Below are 14112 nucleotides of genomic sequence, written 5' to 3' on the forward strand. Positions count from 1 at the left end.
AACTGGGAGGTGCTGTTGACTCTCTGGAGGGACAAGAGGCCTTGCAGAAGGTCTAGATAGGTTGGAGCATTGGGCAGTGATTAATGGGATGAAATTGAACAAGTCCAAATGCCAGATTGTGCACCTGGGAGGAAGCAGCGCCAAGTCTAAATGGGGAGAGGAGTGGCTGGAGAGCAGCCCTGCAGAAAGGGATCTGGGGGTGCTGGTCGGCAGCAGGCTCAATAGAAGTCAATTTGGACAATGCCCTTAAGACCATGCTTTAACTTTAGGTCAGCCCTGAAGTTTGGGTCTGGGCTTTTTCTTTTCTTCTGTTTTTCTCCTTCTCTCCAGCAGAATAACTCTCTGCGGTCCCCGAGAGCTGCGGGCAGTGGCGGTGTGGCTGCTGCAGGGAACAGGAGTTTTGGGGCAAGGCCGATGCTCGGGGAGGGTGAGCATGCGAGGCGAGACGCTGAGCAGCAGCGGCACCAGGTGCCCCTGCTGACGCCAACGGGACTGTGCCTGCCGGGGGTCCAGAGCGGCTCCCACCGCCCCAGCGGCGTCACTGAGACTGCCCTAAGGAAGGGGCTTATCCCCCCCCGACCTCCGGCGCTGGGGGGCTGCCCCAACGGGGACCTCACCTTGCACCTTCTGCAAGCCAGACCCAGAAAGGCGAGGCCGCTTCCCGAAGGCGCCGTTGGCTGCACTGGCCCCAAGTTGTGGAGCTCAGATGGGAAATGGGCAATCAAGAGAAGAAGCTTCCAGGCGCTTTCTGGTGCTGGTGCAGTGCCTTTTTTATTATTTTTTTCCCCCTTCCTGGTCTTGCAGCTGCCCAAGGTGCAGCCAGTCAAGGGGAGGAGGGTCCCTGCCCGCCCTGCAGCTCCCTCCCTCCCCATTCTTGGGGTGATTTGGGGTTATTTTGCTATGGCAGTGAGGCAAAGCCCGGCTCTGGAGCTGAGCGCAGTGGGACCTGAGGAAGGGCGTGATTGTCTTGAGGCTTTGAAGGGCTTTGCACCGAGCCCTGTCCCTGCTGGAGGCGATGCTGGTCATGCTCAAGACGAAGGCCTCGCAAGCCTTGTTGTCATGTGTGTCTGTCCCCTCCCCAAGGTCTGTCCTTGTCCCAGGGACTGCATGCTGCGTTCTGCGTGGGGCTGTGTCCGTGAGGCCTGCAGGGACCTGTCTGTCCTGGCTTCCCCGCCAAAGGGCTGTTTCCCCTGGGGAAGGGGACAGGGGAGTCCCCTCAGCCACTGCCTGCCCCACTGGCGGTGACTCAGCCCTGGGGGTGGCTTGGTGCCCATCAGGGCTCACTGGCTCTGAGTTGGGGCTCAGCGGGGCTTTTGCACCTCTTGAGTGCCCTTTCCTGGTGGCCCCTGCGCTCCCTCCCCCTCCCAACACGGGCATGGAGCAGTTCTGGAGAAAAAGCTTTTAATGGTAAAAAGCAACCCAGGGAAAATGTCCCATCAAAGCTACTCTAAGCCCCCAGCCCCCCTAAATACACCACCCTCCTCCCCCACCCCCCACTCCCCCATCTCCATCTCATCCCTGCGGTGGATCTAATCCCCCCCCTCCACCCCCGTGCTGGCTGCAAGAGCCCTGCGCTTGCTAGGTGGCTGTGGCAAGGTGCTCTTCCTCCGCTTCTGGCCCTGCTTCTCTGACATGGCAGGCTGGGAAGGTGGCAGGGGCGTCCCCTCATCCTCCCACAGCTCCCGGGGCTCCATCCCGATGCTGTAGAATTCCTCAAAGCTCAGGATGGCATCGGCAGTCTCAGGAACACTGTAGTCAGGGGTGAGCAGGTCCTCAGGCAGCAAGAGCGAGGCAAAGTCACAGTGCGGAATGGCTGCGCTGGTGTCACCAGTGTCCCCAGACATGGGGCCGCTGCTGGGACCATCCTGGCTGACCCCCACCACATCCAGGGAACAACCAAAGAGCCTTAGGGCCTCTTCGAGAGGCACGTTGTCAGGCACTGCAAGGTGGCCTCCCAGGTCCCCAAGGGTTTGGTTGTTGGGGGTAGCACAGGGGCTGGTGGGGACGTCGCTGCCCAGGAGGATGTTGCTGCCCGGGGATGCTGCAGTGGGGGTGTCCGTGCCGGAGATGTTGGTCTGTGCAGACTGCCCCTCGGTGTGCTGGTAGCTGGGGCTGGATGTTGGCAACACTGGGGTGGCTGGGGCCACCACTCTTCCCTCTCCGCTGGCGCAACCAGGGTCCCCAGGCATGGGGCCGTAGGCAGGACTGTCCTGGCTGACCCCCGCCGTGTCCAGGGACCAACCAAATAGACTTAGGGCCTCTTCAAGAAGCACGTTGTCGGGCACTGCAAGGTCACTGGCCAGGTCCCCAAGGGTTTGGTTGTCGGGGGTAGCACAGGGGCTAGTGGGGACGTTGCTGCCCGGGGGGATGTTGCTGCCTAGGGATGCCGTGGTGGGGGTGTCCGTGCCGGAGATGTTGATCTGTGCAGACTGCCCCTCGGTGTGCTGGTAGCCGGGGCTGGATGTCGGCACCACCTGGGGGTCTGTGGCCATGGTTCTCCCCTGACAGTTGTAGGGTGGGAACTGTTGTGGTTGGCCCTGGGGCGTCCCTGGGGCTGCCAAGGCCAGGGGCATCCCGTAGACCATGGGGCCACACAGGGCAGGACCTGGCAGAGAAGCGGTGCCGTGGCCAAGCGTGATGGTGGCTGAGGGGGGCAGGTTGGTGCTTGTCCACTGGATGTGGAAGACCCGAGGGTCAAAGAAGCAGCCGCATGGAGCCCTCTGCAGACCTGTGTGGATGAGTGGGAGCCGTGCTGGGTCGCGGGGACCCTCTAGGGGCTCGTGCTGAGCTGGCCCCCATTGCCAGTGTCCCCCAGCTCTGCACGAGGAAGGTGGGGAGCTTGTGAGCGAGGCGCTTCCTGCAGGGTGGGCTGCTGTGCCAGTGGGACGGGGTTGCAAATCAGGGAGGAAACTTGCTTCTAGGAGGTGAAATGGGAGAGATGGCCCGAAGTATTTGGGAAATTCTCTGGCAATTGGATTTACTGGGCATGCAGCAGCCAGGCGAGGGCAGGGCTGCTCGCCGAGGCTTGCTGAGCCGCCGTGCCATGTCTGCCAGGGGGACGGGGGTGGTGGGGATGCTGGGAGTGCCCGGGTGTTGGGGATGCTGAAGGTGCCGGGGTGCCAGCACAGAGAGGGGTGTCATACCTGCTGGCGGTGCCTGGGGGGCTGGGGGTGCCACCTGCACTGGAGGTGCCCAGGCTGTGAGCAAGGGCTGCTCCTGGCCGGGCAGGTGGCACAGGTTGGCTGAGCCTGAAAGAGAGATAGGAGCGCTGGCCAGCGGTCACCTCCGCTTTTGCCCCCAAGAGTGTCTCCATGCTGCAGGGGTCGGGTCGGTCCCTACCTTGGAGGTAGAAGGTTTGAGGGAGCACAAAAGTCTGAAGGAGCTGGCGCGCCGGGGGGGCCCAGCGGCCGCGTGGTGCGAGCCGCAGTGGTGGCTGCGCCATGGTCTGTTGTGTCTGCTGGCTGCTAAGGACTCTCTGAGGTCTCCCAGGAGGGAATGTGGGGGCTCCCCGTGTTCCATCCTGCCCCACCAGCCTCCCCGGCTCCTCCTTGGGAGGGGAAGGGCTAAGGGGGCCTGGGGTGCCCCCGGCCCCTACAGGCAGCTCTCAGGGGCTGTGGGCGCAAGTGCCTTTGGCTGGAAGCCTTGTTCTGTTCCCAGAGCTGGGATATCATTGGGATTAGTGAGACTAGGTGGAACGAGTCCCGTGCCTGGAGTGCCGGGATGGACGGTGCAGGCTGTTCAGGAGGGGTAGGCAGGGCAGGCGAGGTGGAGGTGTCGCAGTGTTTGTAAGGGAGAGGTTTGATGGTACAGCCCTTACAGTCAGTGATGATGTGGTTGAGAGCCTCTGGGTGAGGACTAGGGGGATGTAAAACAAAGCAGATGTTACAGTGGGTGTCTGCTACCCATCGGCCAGCTGGGTTGCCAGCACTGGGGAGTTCTTCTGTAGGCAATTAGGAGAAATCTGTGGATCGGTAGCCCTTCTCCTGATGGTGGATTTCAACTTCCCAGGCATCAGCTGGGAATACCATACTGCTGTGATGAGCAGGTCTGGGAAATTCCTGAATTTTGTGGGAGGGAACTTCTTGTCACAAGTACTGAGGGAGCCAACTAGGAAAGATTCCATCCTAGACTTGCTAGTTGTGAATGGAGGAGGGCTCGTGGGAGATGGGATGGTCTTGGCCACAGTGATCATGAAATCGTTGAGTTTAAAATTGTCAGTGTAAGGAGAAAAAAGGACAGCAGAGTTGCTAGCCTGGACTTTGAGAGAGCAACCGTCAAGCTCTTCAGGGAGGTGCTTAGCAGAGTGCCCTGGGAATCTGCTGTTGAGGGCTCAGGAGTCAGTGAGTGCTGGTCAGTCTTTAAGAAGCACCTTGGAGAAGCTCCGGAGCCGGCAATTCCCCTGTGTCGGAAGTCAAGCAGGCGGGGCAGGAGACCGCTTGGCTGACCAGGGTACTCCTCGTGGAGCTCCAGAGGAAAAAGGAATTGTACGATCTCTGGAAGCAAGGTCAGGCTTCGCAGGAAGATGACCGAGCCGTGGTTCGCACATGCAGGGAGAAGACACGAAAGGCCGAAGCTCAGTTAGAGTTGAACTGGCCAGTGCTGCGTCAGACGACAAGAAGGGTTTTTTGAAGAATGTTCATAGCAAGAGGAGATCTAAAGAAAACGTTGGAGCGATACTCGTTGAAGATGGTCACCTGAGTGATAGGGATGGAGAAGAAGCGTTCAGTGCTTTTTTTGCCTCAGTCCTTAATAATAGTGATAGACCTTGCGCTGCCCGGTCCCCTGAGTCGGAGGCCCACGAGTGTGGGAGCAGTGACTTTCCATTTGCGGACACTGAACTTGTCAGGGACCATCTGTATCAGCTGAATGTTCACAAGTCCATGGGGCCTGATGGGATTCAGCCCAGAGTACTGAAGGAGCTGGCGGATGTTACGGGCTTGATCATCTGCCAGAGGTCTTGGGAGTGTGGGGAGGTCCCTGCTGACTGGAAGCTGGCCAACGTTATTCCAGCTCACAGGAAGGGCATGAGGGAAGACCCAGGCAACTACAGACCTGTGAGTGTAATCTCAGTTCCTGGAAAAATGATGGAGAAGATTACACTGGGTACTACTGAAAGGCATTTAAAGACTAATGCAATCAGCAGGCACAGTCAGCCTGGGTTCACAAAGGGAAAGTCCTGTTCAACCATTTTTATATCCTTCTACGATAAGGATTTAGTAAAGCTAAAGCCCTGATAGAAATAAATCTGGCCAGGCATGTCAAGGGCAATAAAAAAAGCTTCTGTAAGTATGTCAGTGATAAAAGGAAGACTAGGGAAAATATGGGCCCTCTCTGCAAGGAAACGGGAGACCTGGTTACCCAGGATATGGAGAAGGCCAAGGTACTCAATGTCTTTTTTGCCTTAGTCTTCACTGGCAAGTGCTCTAGCCACACTGCCCAAGTTGCAGAATGTAAAGGCGGGGACTGGAAATTGAAGAACTGTCCACTGTAGGAGATCAGGTTCGAGACCATCTTAGGAATCTGACGATGCACAAGTCCATGGGACCTGGTGAGATGCATCTGCGGGAGCAGGTGGATGATGTTGCTAAGCCACTATCCATCATATTTGAGAAGTAGTGGCAGTCCGGTGAAGTTCCCACTGACTGCAAAAGGGAAAGCATAACCCCCATTTTTAAAAAGGGAAAAAAGGAAGACCCAGGGAACTACAGGCCAGTCAGCTTCACCTCTGTGCCCGGCAAGATCATGGAGCAGATTCTCCTGGAAACTATGCTAAGGCACATCAAAAATAAGGAGGTGACTGGTGACAGCCAACATAACTTCTCTAAGGGCAAATTGTGCATGACAAATTTGGTGGCCTTCTAGGACGGGGTTACAGCATTGGTGGATAAGGGAAGAGCAACAGATGTCACCTACCTGGACTTGTGCAAAACATTTGACACTGTCCCACACGACATCCTTGTCTCTAAATTGGAGAGACATGGATTCAATGGATGGACCACTCGGTGGATAAGGAATTGGATGGATGGTTGCATTCAAGGAGTTGTGGCCAATGGCTCGATGTTCAAGTGGAGATCAGTGAGGCGTGGCGTTCCTCAGGAGTCCGTATTGGGACCGGCACTGTTTAACATGTCAGCGACATGGACAGTGGGATTGAGTGCACCCTCAGCAAGTTTGCCAATGACACCAAGCTGTGTGGTGCGGTCGGCACGCTGGAGGGTAGGGATGCCATCCAGAGGGACCTTGACAGGCTTCAGCAGTGGGCCTGTGCAAACTTCATGAAGTTCAACAAGGCCAAGTGCAAGGTCCTGCACATGGGTCAGCGCAATCCCAAGCACAAATACAAGCTGGGCAGAGAATGGATTGAGAGCAGCCCTGAGGACAAGGACTTGGGGGCGTTGGTTGATAAGAAACTCAACATGACCCGGCAATGGGCACTTGCAGTCCAGAAAGCCAACCATATCCTGGGCTGCATCAAAAGAAGCATGACCAGCAGGTTGAGGGAGGGGATTCTGCCCCTCTAGTCTGCTTTCGTGAGACCCCACCATTCAGCTGTGTGCAGCTGTACTGCATTCAGCTCTGGGGCCCCCAGCATAAGAATGACAGGGACCCATTGGAGCAAGTCCAGAGGAGGGCCACGAAGATGATCAGTGGGCTGGAGCACCTCTCCTATGAGGACAGGCTGAGAGAGTTGGGGTTGTTCAGCCTGGAGAAGAGAAGGTTCCAGGGAGACCTTCTAGCAGCCTTCCAGTACCTGAAGGGAGCCCACAAGAAAGCTGGAGAGGGACTTTTTACAAGGGCACAAAATGATAGGACAAAGAATAATGGCTTTAAACTGAAAGAGGGTAGATTTAGATTGGATATAAGGAAGAAGTTCTTCACTACAAGGGTGGTGAGGCACTGGCACAGGTTGCCCAGAGAAGTTGTGGATGCCCCCTCCCTGGCAGTGTTCAAGGCCAGGCTGGATGGGGCTTTGAGCAACCTGGTCTAGTGGAAGGTGTCCCTGCCCATGGCAGGGGGGTTGGAACCAGATGATCTTTAAGGTCCCTTTCCAACCCAAACCATTCTATGTTTCTATGATTCTATGTTTTCCTGCAAGTTTGTTTTGGAATATCAAAGCTGCACTGCTTTGTTTTGGGTTGCATAGCACTGTTAGCTATAAATTAGTGTTAACTTCAATAAAACCAGAAGTGAGTTATACCTTTGACGTGGCTAGAATGGACAATTAGTCATTTTTATGGCCTTCTGTAGCTAATAATTACAATGAAAAGAATCCCCCTCCTTAGCTAGGGTCACAGCAAATGGTTACTGGAGGGGAAAAAACTCCTGAGATTTATTCTGCATCCCAAAATCTGTCTTAAAAATAGCTTTCTTTCCGCATTAAATCTGGTTACTTGATAGGCAAAAGACTTAAAAAAAAAAAATAAAAAAAGAAATGTCACAAGAAAGCAAAGAACAAACAAGTTCTGTAATTGTTTGCATGTTTGGTTTTGGTTTTAGAATGAATCCCTCTTGCATGCATGTGTGCTGGGAATTTGGGAAAAAAGCTGTCTCTGTTTTACTGGCTGGGAAGAAGCAACAAAAGCTAGATTGCTCGTTTTATTCTCTAGGTTTTCTTAACAACGAAATCCTTCTTCTCAGAGCATCACTTACAGATAAATACCTATATACGTACTTGGGAATGGTCTTAAAATTAAAGGTTATGAAGGAGAACGTGCACAGAGGAGGGGGCTGCGATAATTTGCCCTGCATTAGAGAGCAGCTCAGACACGTGGATGTGAGAGCGATGGAAACCCCATGTAGCTGCCTGTCCCTCGGTGCGTTGACACTAGCAGGGCGCATTAGAGGCATCATAAATCCCAGGCCCTGAAGGACTAGGGCAGGAGAGCCTTCCTGCAACAGCCGATTTGGGAAGCTTTTCCCTGTCTGTTAGCAATTTCCCCTGACCATGTCAAGCTGTGCTTTCCCTCCCCATTAGTACTGTCAGGATGCAGCATCGTTACAGCCTCCCATGCAGCTGTGAAGGGCACTTGGCATGTCCTGCCTGCCGCTGTGGCTGCCCTGCCCTCACGTCCCTTGTGTGCCAAGGCCTCTCTGGGAGCTGCTCCCTGTGTTGACTCCTGCTCTGGCCCTTCATATTAGGGCTGGATCAGAAATGGGCTCCTCCAGCGCACGCAGAGTCATTGCCACACGTCTGTTTCGCAGCTTTTCCCAGCTTGTGTTCTCCTGCTAGCTGGAAAGCTGCAGGCAACACCTGGCCAGATCTCTAGCAGGCATACACCCTTCCTTGGGTCTGCTGCCTTGAACCTGACGCCAGGAGTGATTGCATCTTCTTGCGCTTGGTCTCCAGAAGGAGCTGCGCAGGGATGCAGGTTCGCTATGAACAGGGCACAGGTTTTCCTCCAGAGCTGGTGCAGTGCGGAGGGGAGCACACAGGGAGGGATCTTGGGCTTCTTCTGCAGCAGATTCCCAGGCAAAGTTTTTTCTCCCTAGCATTGGGTTGGAAATGACTGAAAAGCCTCTGCAGGCAAGCAGTGGTCCCTGCTGAAAGCAAGTGCCAGACGTATCTTCTTGGGTGCCTGTGTGCTGCCTGTGAATGCCCCCATGTGCTGCCTGTGCATGCCCAGTCGCACATCACCATGGCCAGCTCTGGGCTAAACCGAGTTCTGAGCATGACACCATCTCGCTATGGGAGAAGGATTGCATTACAACAGGCAGTAATTACTTAATAGCTCCTTTCCTGAGTGCACAGGTGATCCTCTTGGCCCTGTGTTACTATGACGTTTATTTACTTCTTTTCTTCCATTTTTTTTCTGGAAATATTTTTGGCCAGAGGCAGTGAACACCAAGTATTTGGTCAGTGTCTTCATTCTGCCTTGTAACCTGTGTGGCTTGGTGTAATCCCAACAGTGCAGTCTTGCTAGCCACAGTTCCTAGATTCCTGTTTTGAGACCCTTTCACCAAAACGCTATGGTGGTGGCCACAGCAGTACCTACAAGCTTGTCTGAATCATATGGACTTAATGCAAGGAGTAGAGGGCCATGGTAACAGCTCCAGGCTCTGACTTGGAGGATGCGAGCGTATACTCCTGACAGTATTTACTGTCATCTCCCATGGGGAGAAGGTAGTGGGGCAGATAGAAGTGGCTTATGGACCGTGCCCCATGAGGACCACTGGGTCTTGAATGAACTGAGCACATCTTTCCTCTGAACCGATAAAAAAACATTGTTGTCTGTTGCCTCTTCATGCCAGTAAATTCCCTGGGGCTGGTCCCCAGCTGCAGCAGAGGGAGCAGAGTGCCGCTGTGCGATGCCTGAACAGCCTCCACTCCCTCCGGGAGGTGTTGGCACGGCGCCTCTCCGGCCAGGTTCCTGCGGTGGCTGCGGAGGCAGCTGCATGCCAGCACAAAACCCTTCCTTGTTCTGCTTCCCCGCTCCCAGCCCACTGCGGTCGGGGTAGAAGGAAGCTGAGTGCGGTGCCCCCTCCCCACCAGCCACCACTGGTGACTGCTGCCAGATGGACGCGTGCTGGCAGTCCCCGCTCCGGCAAGCCCTGCATAGAGGCTGCTGCCTGCCGGAGCAGGGCATCGCTGCAGCCGTCGGCTTTTCAGGCACGGCTGAGCCTGCCCCTGCAGACATGCTTGGAAGTAGATGTTTGGTAAGGTGATAGACATGCTACAGCAGTACAGGGTGCTAGTCTTCCCCTTCTGCTTTTCTTCACCCTGCTGCAAATCTCTGAGCCCCGTTGCTAACTGAAGTAGCTCACGCTGCGGTTTGGCTTGATCCTGCTGCTCCCTGGGGCCGGCTCTGTCTGGGGGGCCAGGGCAGGTCACTGTGTATTTTAGGCTCTCTGGGAGAAGCAAGTTTCTTGTTTGCATTCCTGAGGGCAAGCATGATTTTAGGCTTTTTTTGGGGGACATGTGGAAGTAGCTGTGCGAACATTGCAGGTCATGTTTCCCAGTGAGGTCGGACTTCTGGGTGGACTCTGGAGGATTTTTTGATGTCCGAGATGGCAGCCTTTGGTGGGAATGTTCATGGGACCTCTCGTCTCTGCCCAGCTGCTGGTGTTTATGGCTTTTGGAAGAACATAAAACTTCTGTCTGTCCAATTTGGTGAGAATTTGCCAATGAACCCAAAAGTTGTTGGGGGAGGGGATAGACAGACATACACAAGCACATCCCGGAAAAGTGTGACAGCAAAGTTCACATTGCTGTAGGAAACGTGGTTAAAAATAGGCCCCGAATTCATTCCCACAAATGCTTTCAGGCTCAGAACTCTGGCAGGAGTTTTATTGAGGCTGTCCAGGCTGGAGCCCAGTGTGTTGCCCCATGCCCCTGCCCAACTGAGCCCTGTGTGTGTAATTTAGTGGTGTATTTTCTAATATTTGCATGCCTCTTGTGAAGTTTCCCTCAGCGTTTTTCAAGGGAAGGGTAAACATGTGCGCTGCCCTCTGCTACGAGATCCTGAAGTGTTGCACTTCCAAGGTGTCCTCCACGAGGAACGAAGCCTCGGCTCTTCTGTATCTCCTGATGAGAAATAACTTCGAGTTCACCAAAAGGAGAACATTTCTGAGAACACATCTCCAGGTCAGTGACTGGGGAAAAGCTAGAGAGCAGGACACCTCAGATGTAATGAACAGATATATGAATATAACTATGTCACCTCATATTGGCAAAGGATCTTGCCGTTGTTATATGGACAAAAATCCTCTTGATTTCCAGGTTTTGCCTAATTCCTGTTTCCAGTGATTGGCCCAGGGCCCTTTGGGTAAAATACACTGCCATCAAGTACTCCAAGCTGTTGAGTTTTTGGAATCGTAGCCACAAGATGCATCTCTGCCCCAGAGGCTGGCTGGGATGGGGTGGAAAGGACAGCAAGATCTGCCTTTGAGGCAGGAGAAGGGATTGTCCTGGAGCTGCTTTTGCAGCATTGGTTTTTTTTTGAAGCAAATTTAGATACCTAGTGGGGCAGATGAATACCATCTAGGTTGTAATGAGTCACAGAAGAAGGTAACTAAGGTACAAACAGGGATTTGTATGGCGATTGTTATATTGTTCATTCTGTGAACTCACTGTTCAGCAAAGCAGTTTGGTCCTCTGGGAAGTATTTGTCCTTGGGACATGTGGCAGCAAAGCCACAACAACAGCTGTTGCTTACGTTGCGGGAAAGACATGATGTTGTCCTATTAAAGTTTTATGTAACTGTGACAATAAAACTCCTCTATTAGGGCTCGTTTAAATCAAGCCCCAACCCTGTCCCAACAGATAATAATTGCAGTGAGCCAATTAATAGCAGATGTGGCACTCAGCGGTGGGACAAGATTTCAGGACTCCTTGCTCATCATTAACAACTTTGCAAACAGTGACAGGCCTATGAAGGTAAGTTGGGGATGTTAAATCACATCACGTGCTCTCAGCCGTTAATGCGAGACTGGGGACGCACTCAAGGAAATCATGTTTAAGGGTAAGGCTAATGATTGGAACTATGATTTATAAACTCATAGTGGGCTGTGTTTGCTCAGTAAACAAGTATTATGCCAACAGCAATAGGGCCAGCTGCACAGGGAGGTCATGCTCCATCCATGAGGCCTCACGCCAAGAGGAGGGAGCTCTGCAATTCAGGTTATGCTTTGCAAAGCGTGCTGCTTGCAAGGGTGTCCAAAGAGCTTTCCAAGAACTTCCAGCTTTGAGAGGAATGACAAGGGAGAGTCTGATACTTCTGTTGCCTGAAGGTAATAATTAGCAGGAATTAATTTTAATTAAGTGTCAGTAATATTAAGAAAGCACTCTTTCATGGAGATTAATGGTTGTATTTCTTTGGAAAATAATTGTTTGTCTTTGCACTAGAATTAACAGCTTGTGCCCAACCCATTGAACATTATATCATCACTGCAGCTTGCTCCATTGCACACAGTGTAGCTGCCAAAGTAGGATAGAGGAAAACGGGAGGTGTTTTTACAGGTCTGTGATTATCCTATGACCTAAAGGTAGAATGGGAACCTCAGTTAGGTGTTGAGTTGTGCTATAACAAAGTTATAGTTAGGATATACCTGGAAAAAAACCTCGGTTCTCTTCTATACACAGGTGTTTATGAGGGTTTCACTGAGCCATACTTTGCTGCTTGTATTTTACATCACAAGACCATCATTATATCCAGTTTATGTATTTATATAAGTGCAAGAGAGATTTCAGTACACTGGAGAGGATGCAGTGCACAGCCACAGAGATAGCTAGGGAGCAGGACCCCGAGGAGAGGGAATGTGAGCCAGGCTCATCATGGAGGAGAGAAAGCTGAGGAGGCATCTAACTGCTGCTTTCCCCTACCAAAAGGGAGGTTATAGAGACGAGGAGGTCAGGCTCTTCTCAGAGGTATGGAGTGCCAGGACAAGAGGCAACGGGTAAAGTTGCTGCAAGGGAAATTCCAACTTTACTTAAAGAAAAAATTATTTCCCAAGAGCATGGTGCAGCCCTCAGGCAGGGCCCAGAAAGGAGGTGGAATTTCTGTCCTTGGAGATGATAAAACCTGGCCGGACAAGCCTTGCTCTAACTCAATAACGGCCCTGCTCTGAGCAGGGGATCAGACTGGAGCCTGTGTTTCTTTCTCTATTTATTACATTCCTGTGGTGGGAAGCTCTACAAATGCCTTTGGTGCTTTAGGAATTGAAGAGTGACCACAGCAGAGACTATAACAAGCCGGATATTGAATGATGTGAAAAATACTTCAGGCATGGTTTACGGTCCCATCCTGGGACATTCACATGCACAGAGCACTTCTGCCTCCCTCTCGCACCAGCTCCTCAGGGTGCCAAAGTACCTGCCTCGCTGTAGCACGGGAACACCCAACCTGGCATCCTGCGGACGACCAGGAGAGATTGGTCCTGTGCACGCCCGGATTGAAATGCCTCTAATTGCATATGAAATACTGTACACTGTATGCAGTGTGAGTTCCATAAGTAAAAGCTAGTTAGTCTTCTCTCCTGTGTTCTCAGTGTTTTCAGATTGGCAGCAAGTGGAGTGTTGGCTGAAAGGGTAGCGATGGTCTTTCTTTGGCAAAGCCTAGAACACCTTTTATTCCTGTATTTGCTTCTAATTGATTTGTTTTGTGTCAGGCAACTGCTTTTCCTTCCGAAGTCAAAGATTTGACAAAGAGAATCCGTACAGTGCTTATGGCTACCGCTCAAATGAAAGAACATGAAAAGGATCCAGAAATGTTGATAGATCTACAGTACAGCTTAGCCAAATCTTATGCAAGTACCCCAGAGCTCCGGAAAACATGGCTGGACAGTATGGCAAAGATACATGTAAAAAATGGAGACTTTTCAGAGGTAATTCATGTAATTAAAAACACGGTGCACAATAAGACAGATGTACAGATGACATTTTAATTTCCCCTTTGTACTTTGCAGGCAGCCATGTGTTATGTTCATGTAGCAGCCCTCGTTGCAGAGTTTCTGCACAGGAAAAGTAAGTCTGTGCTGTTTGGGAGGCACAAGGACCACGATGCAGTGCTGGGTTTCGGGGGGATCAGAATCTTTGTAAAGACAAGTTTCTCTCGATTTGGTAAATGATCATTTTAGAAACAAGCTACAAAGGAAAAAAAAATAATGCAGTGAATAAAGCTAGAAGAAGGTGAGTATTTTTTTTTACGAAAGGAATCCAATTGTTCATACACAGGCATTTACTAGGCTAGCCAGGTCCGCTTAGACAGTCATGTTGGCACGTTGCTGAGTGAAATAAGAACTGACACATCATGTCTTGGTTTAAATGTTCAGTTGTATTTTAGATTAGGACATGTGCTTACAGGGAAAGCCCATGTTAAAAACTCAAATGTCAATATGTTCATCAGAAGTATTAGTATAAGCAGTACAGAAAACTATAGAATAAAGCAGTCAAAATTCAGTCAAAAAATGAGACTGTGGCCTAACTATACAAATATGTAAAAAACAATCAGAAAAAAAGAGAGTGTTGTGGTTTAATGCAAAATAGGAAGGAAGTCAAGTAAGACCACTTTGCAGGTTTTCTTTTGAAAAATCTGTTCCACAGTTGATATATTGACCCCATTTCTCATTTCCATGTAAGGGAGTCGTTGTTGAAATGGACACTTAACATTTCAGAAA

The 14112-nt window shown here is 51.8% G+C and overlaps 2 protein-coding genes across 9 annotated transcripts in view; one reads left to right on the forward strand and one right to left on the reverse strand.

The window, feature by feature from the left end:
• The window catches only part of DOCK11 (dedicator of cytokinesis 11), a 93927-nt gene that overhangs the window by 65389 nt on the left and 14426 nt on the right, over nt 1-14112 (forward strand). For all 8 annotated transcript variants that reach the window (XM_087748968.1, XM_087748972.1, XM_087748970.1 and 5 more), the window contains 4 exons: nt 10400-10582; nt 11261-11374; nt 13105-13320; nt 13402-13459. In XM_087748968.1, coding sequence (XP_087605094.1) covers nt 10400-10582; nt 11261-11374; nt 13105-13320; nt 13402-13459 — 571 coding nt within the window. The remainder of the gene's footprint in view (nt 1-10399; nt 10583-11260; nt 11375-13104; nt 13321-13401; nt 13460-14112) is intronic.
• Nucleotides 1530-4123, reverse strand: LOC104012909 (proline-rich protein 22). The gene is made up of 3 exons (XM_087748114.1): nt 4026-4123; nt 3144-3268; nt 1530-2728 (listed from the first exon to the last, which is right to left on the reverse strand). Exons 1-3 carry the CDS (start codon nt 4121-4123, stop codon nt 1530-1532), a joined length of 1422 nt encoding a protein of 473 aa, XP_087604240.1.

Source organism: Nipponia nippon, unplaced genomic scaffold, assembly GCF_047370975.1.
Source record: "Nipponia nippon isolate SJK-2023a ecotype South Korea unplaced genomic scaffold, ASM4737097v1 scaffold_12, whole genome shotgun sequence".
Taxonomy (NCBI): Eukaryota; Metazoa; Chordata; class Aves; order Pelecaniformes; family Threskiornithidae; genus Nipponia; species Nipponia nippon.

What these genes read in the sequence shown, in the direction of transcription:
- LOC104012909 (XM_087748114.1), bottom strand. Translation starts at nt 4,123, where the DNA reads ATGGAATCTTTCCTAGTTGGCTCCCTCAGTACTTGTGACAAGAAGTTC. An exon ending in CTGCTCATCACAGCAGTATG is followed by an intron (nt 3,269 to 4,025) that starts GTATTCCCAGCT and finishes ACCGCTGGCCAG; the next exon opens with CGCTCCTATCTCTCTTTCAG. An exon ending in CCCCCAGGCACCGCCAGCAG is followed by an intron (nt 2,729 to 3,143) that starts GTATGACACCCC and finishes TCATCCACACAG; the next exon opens with GTCTGCAGAGGGCTCCATGC.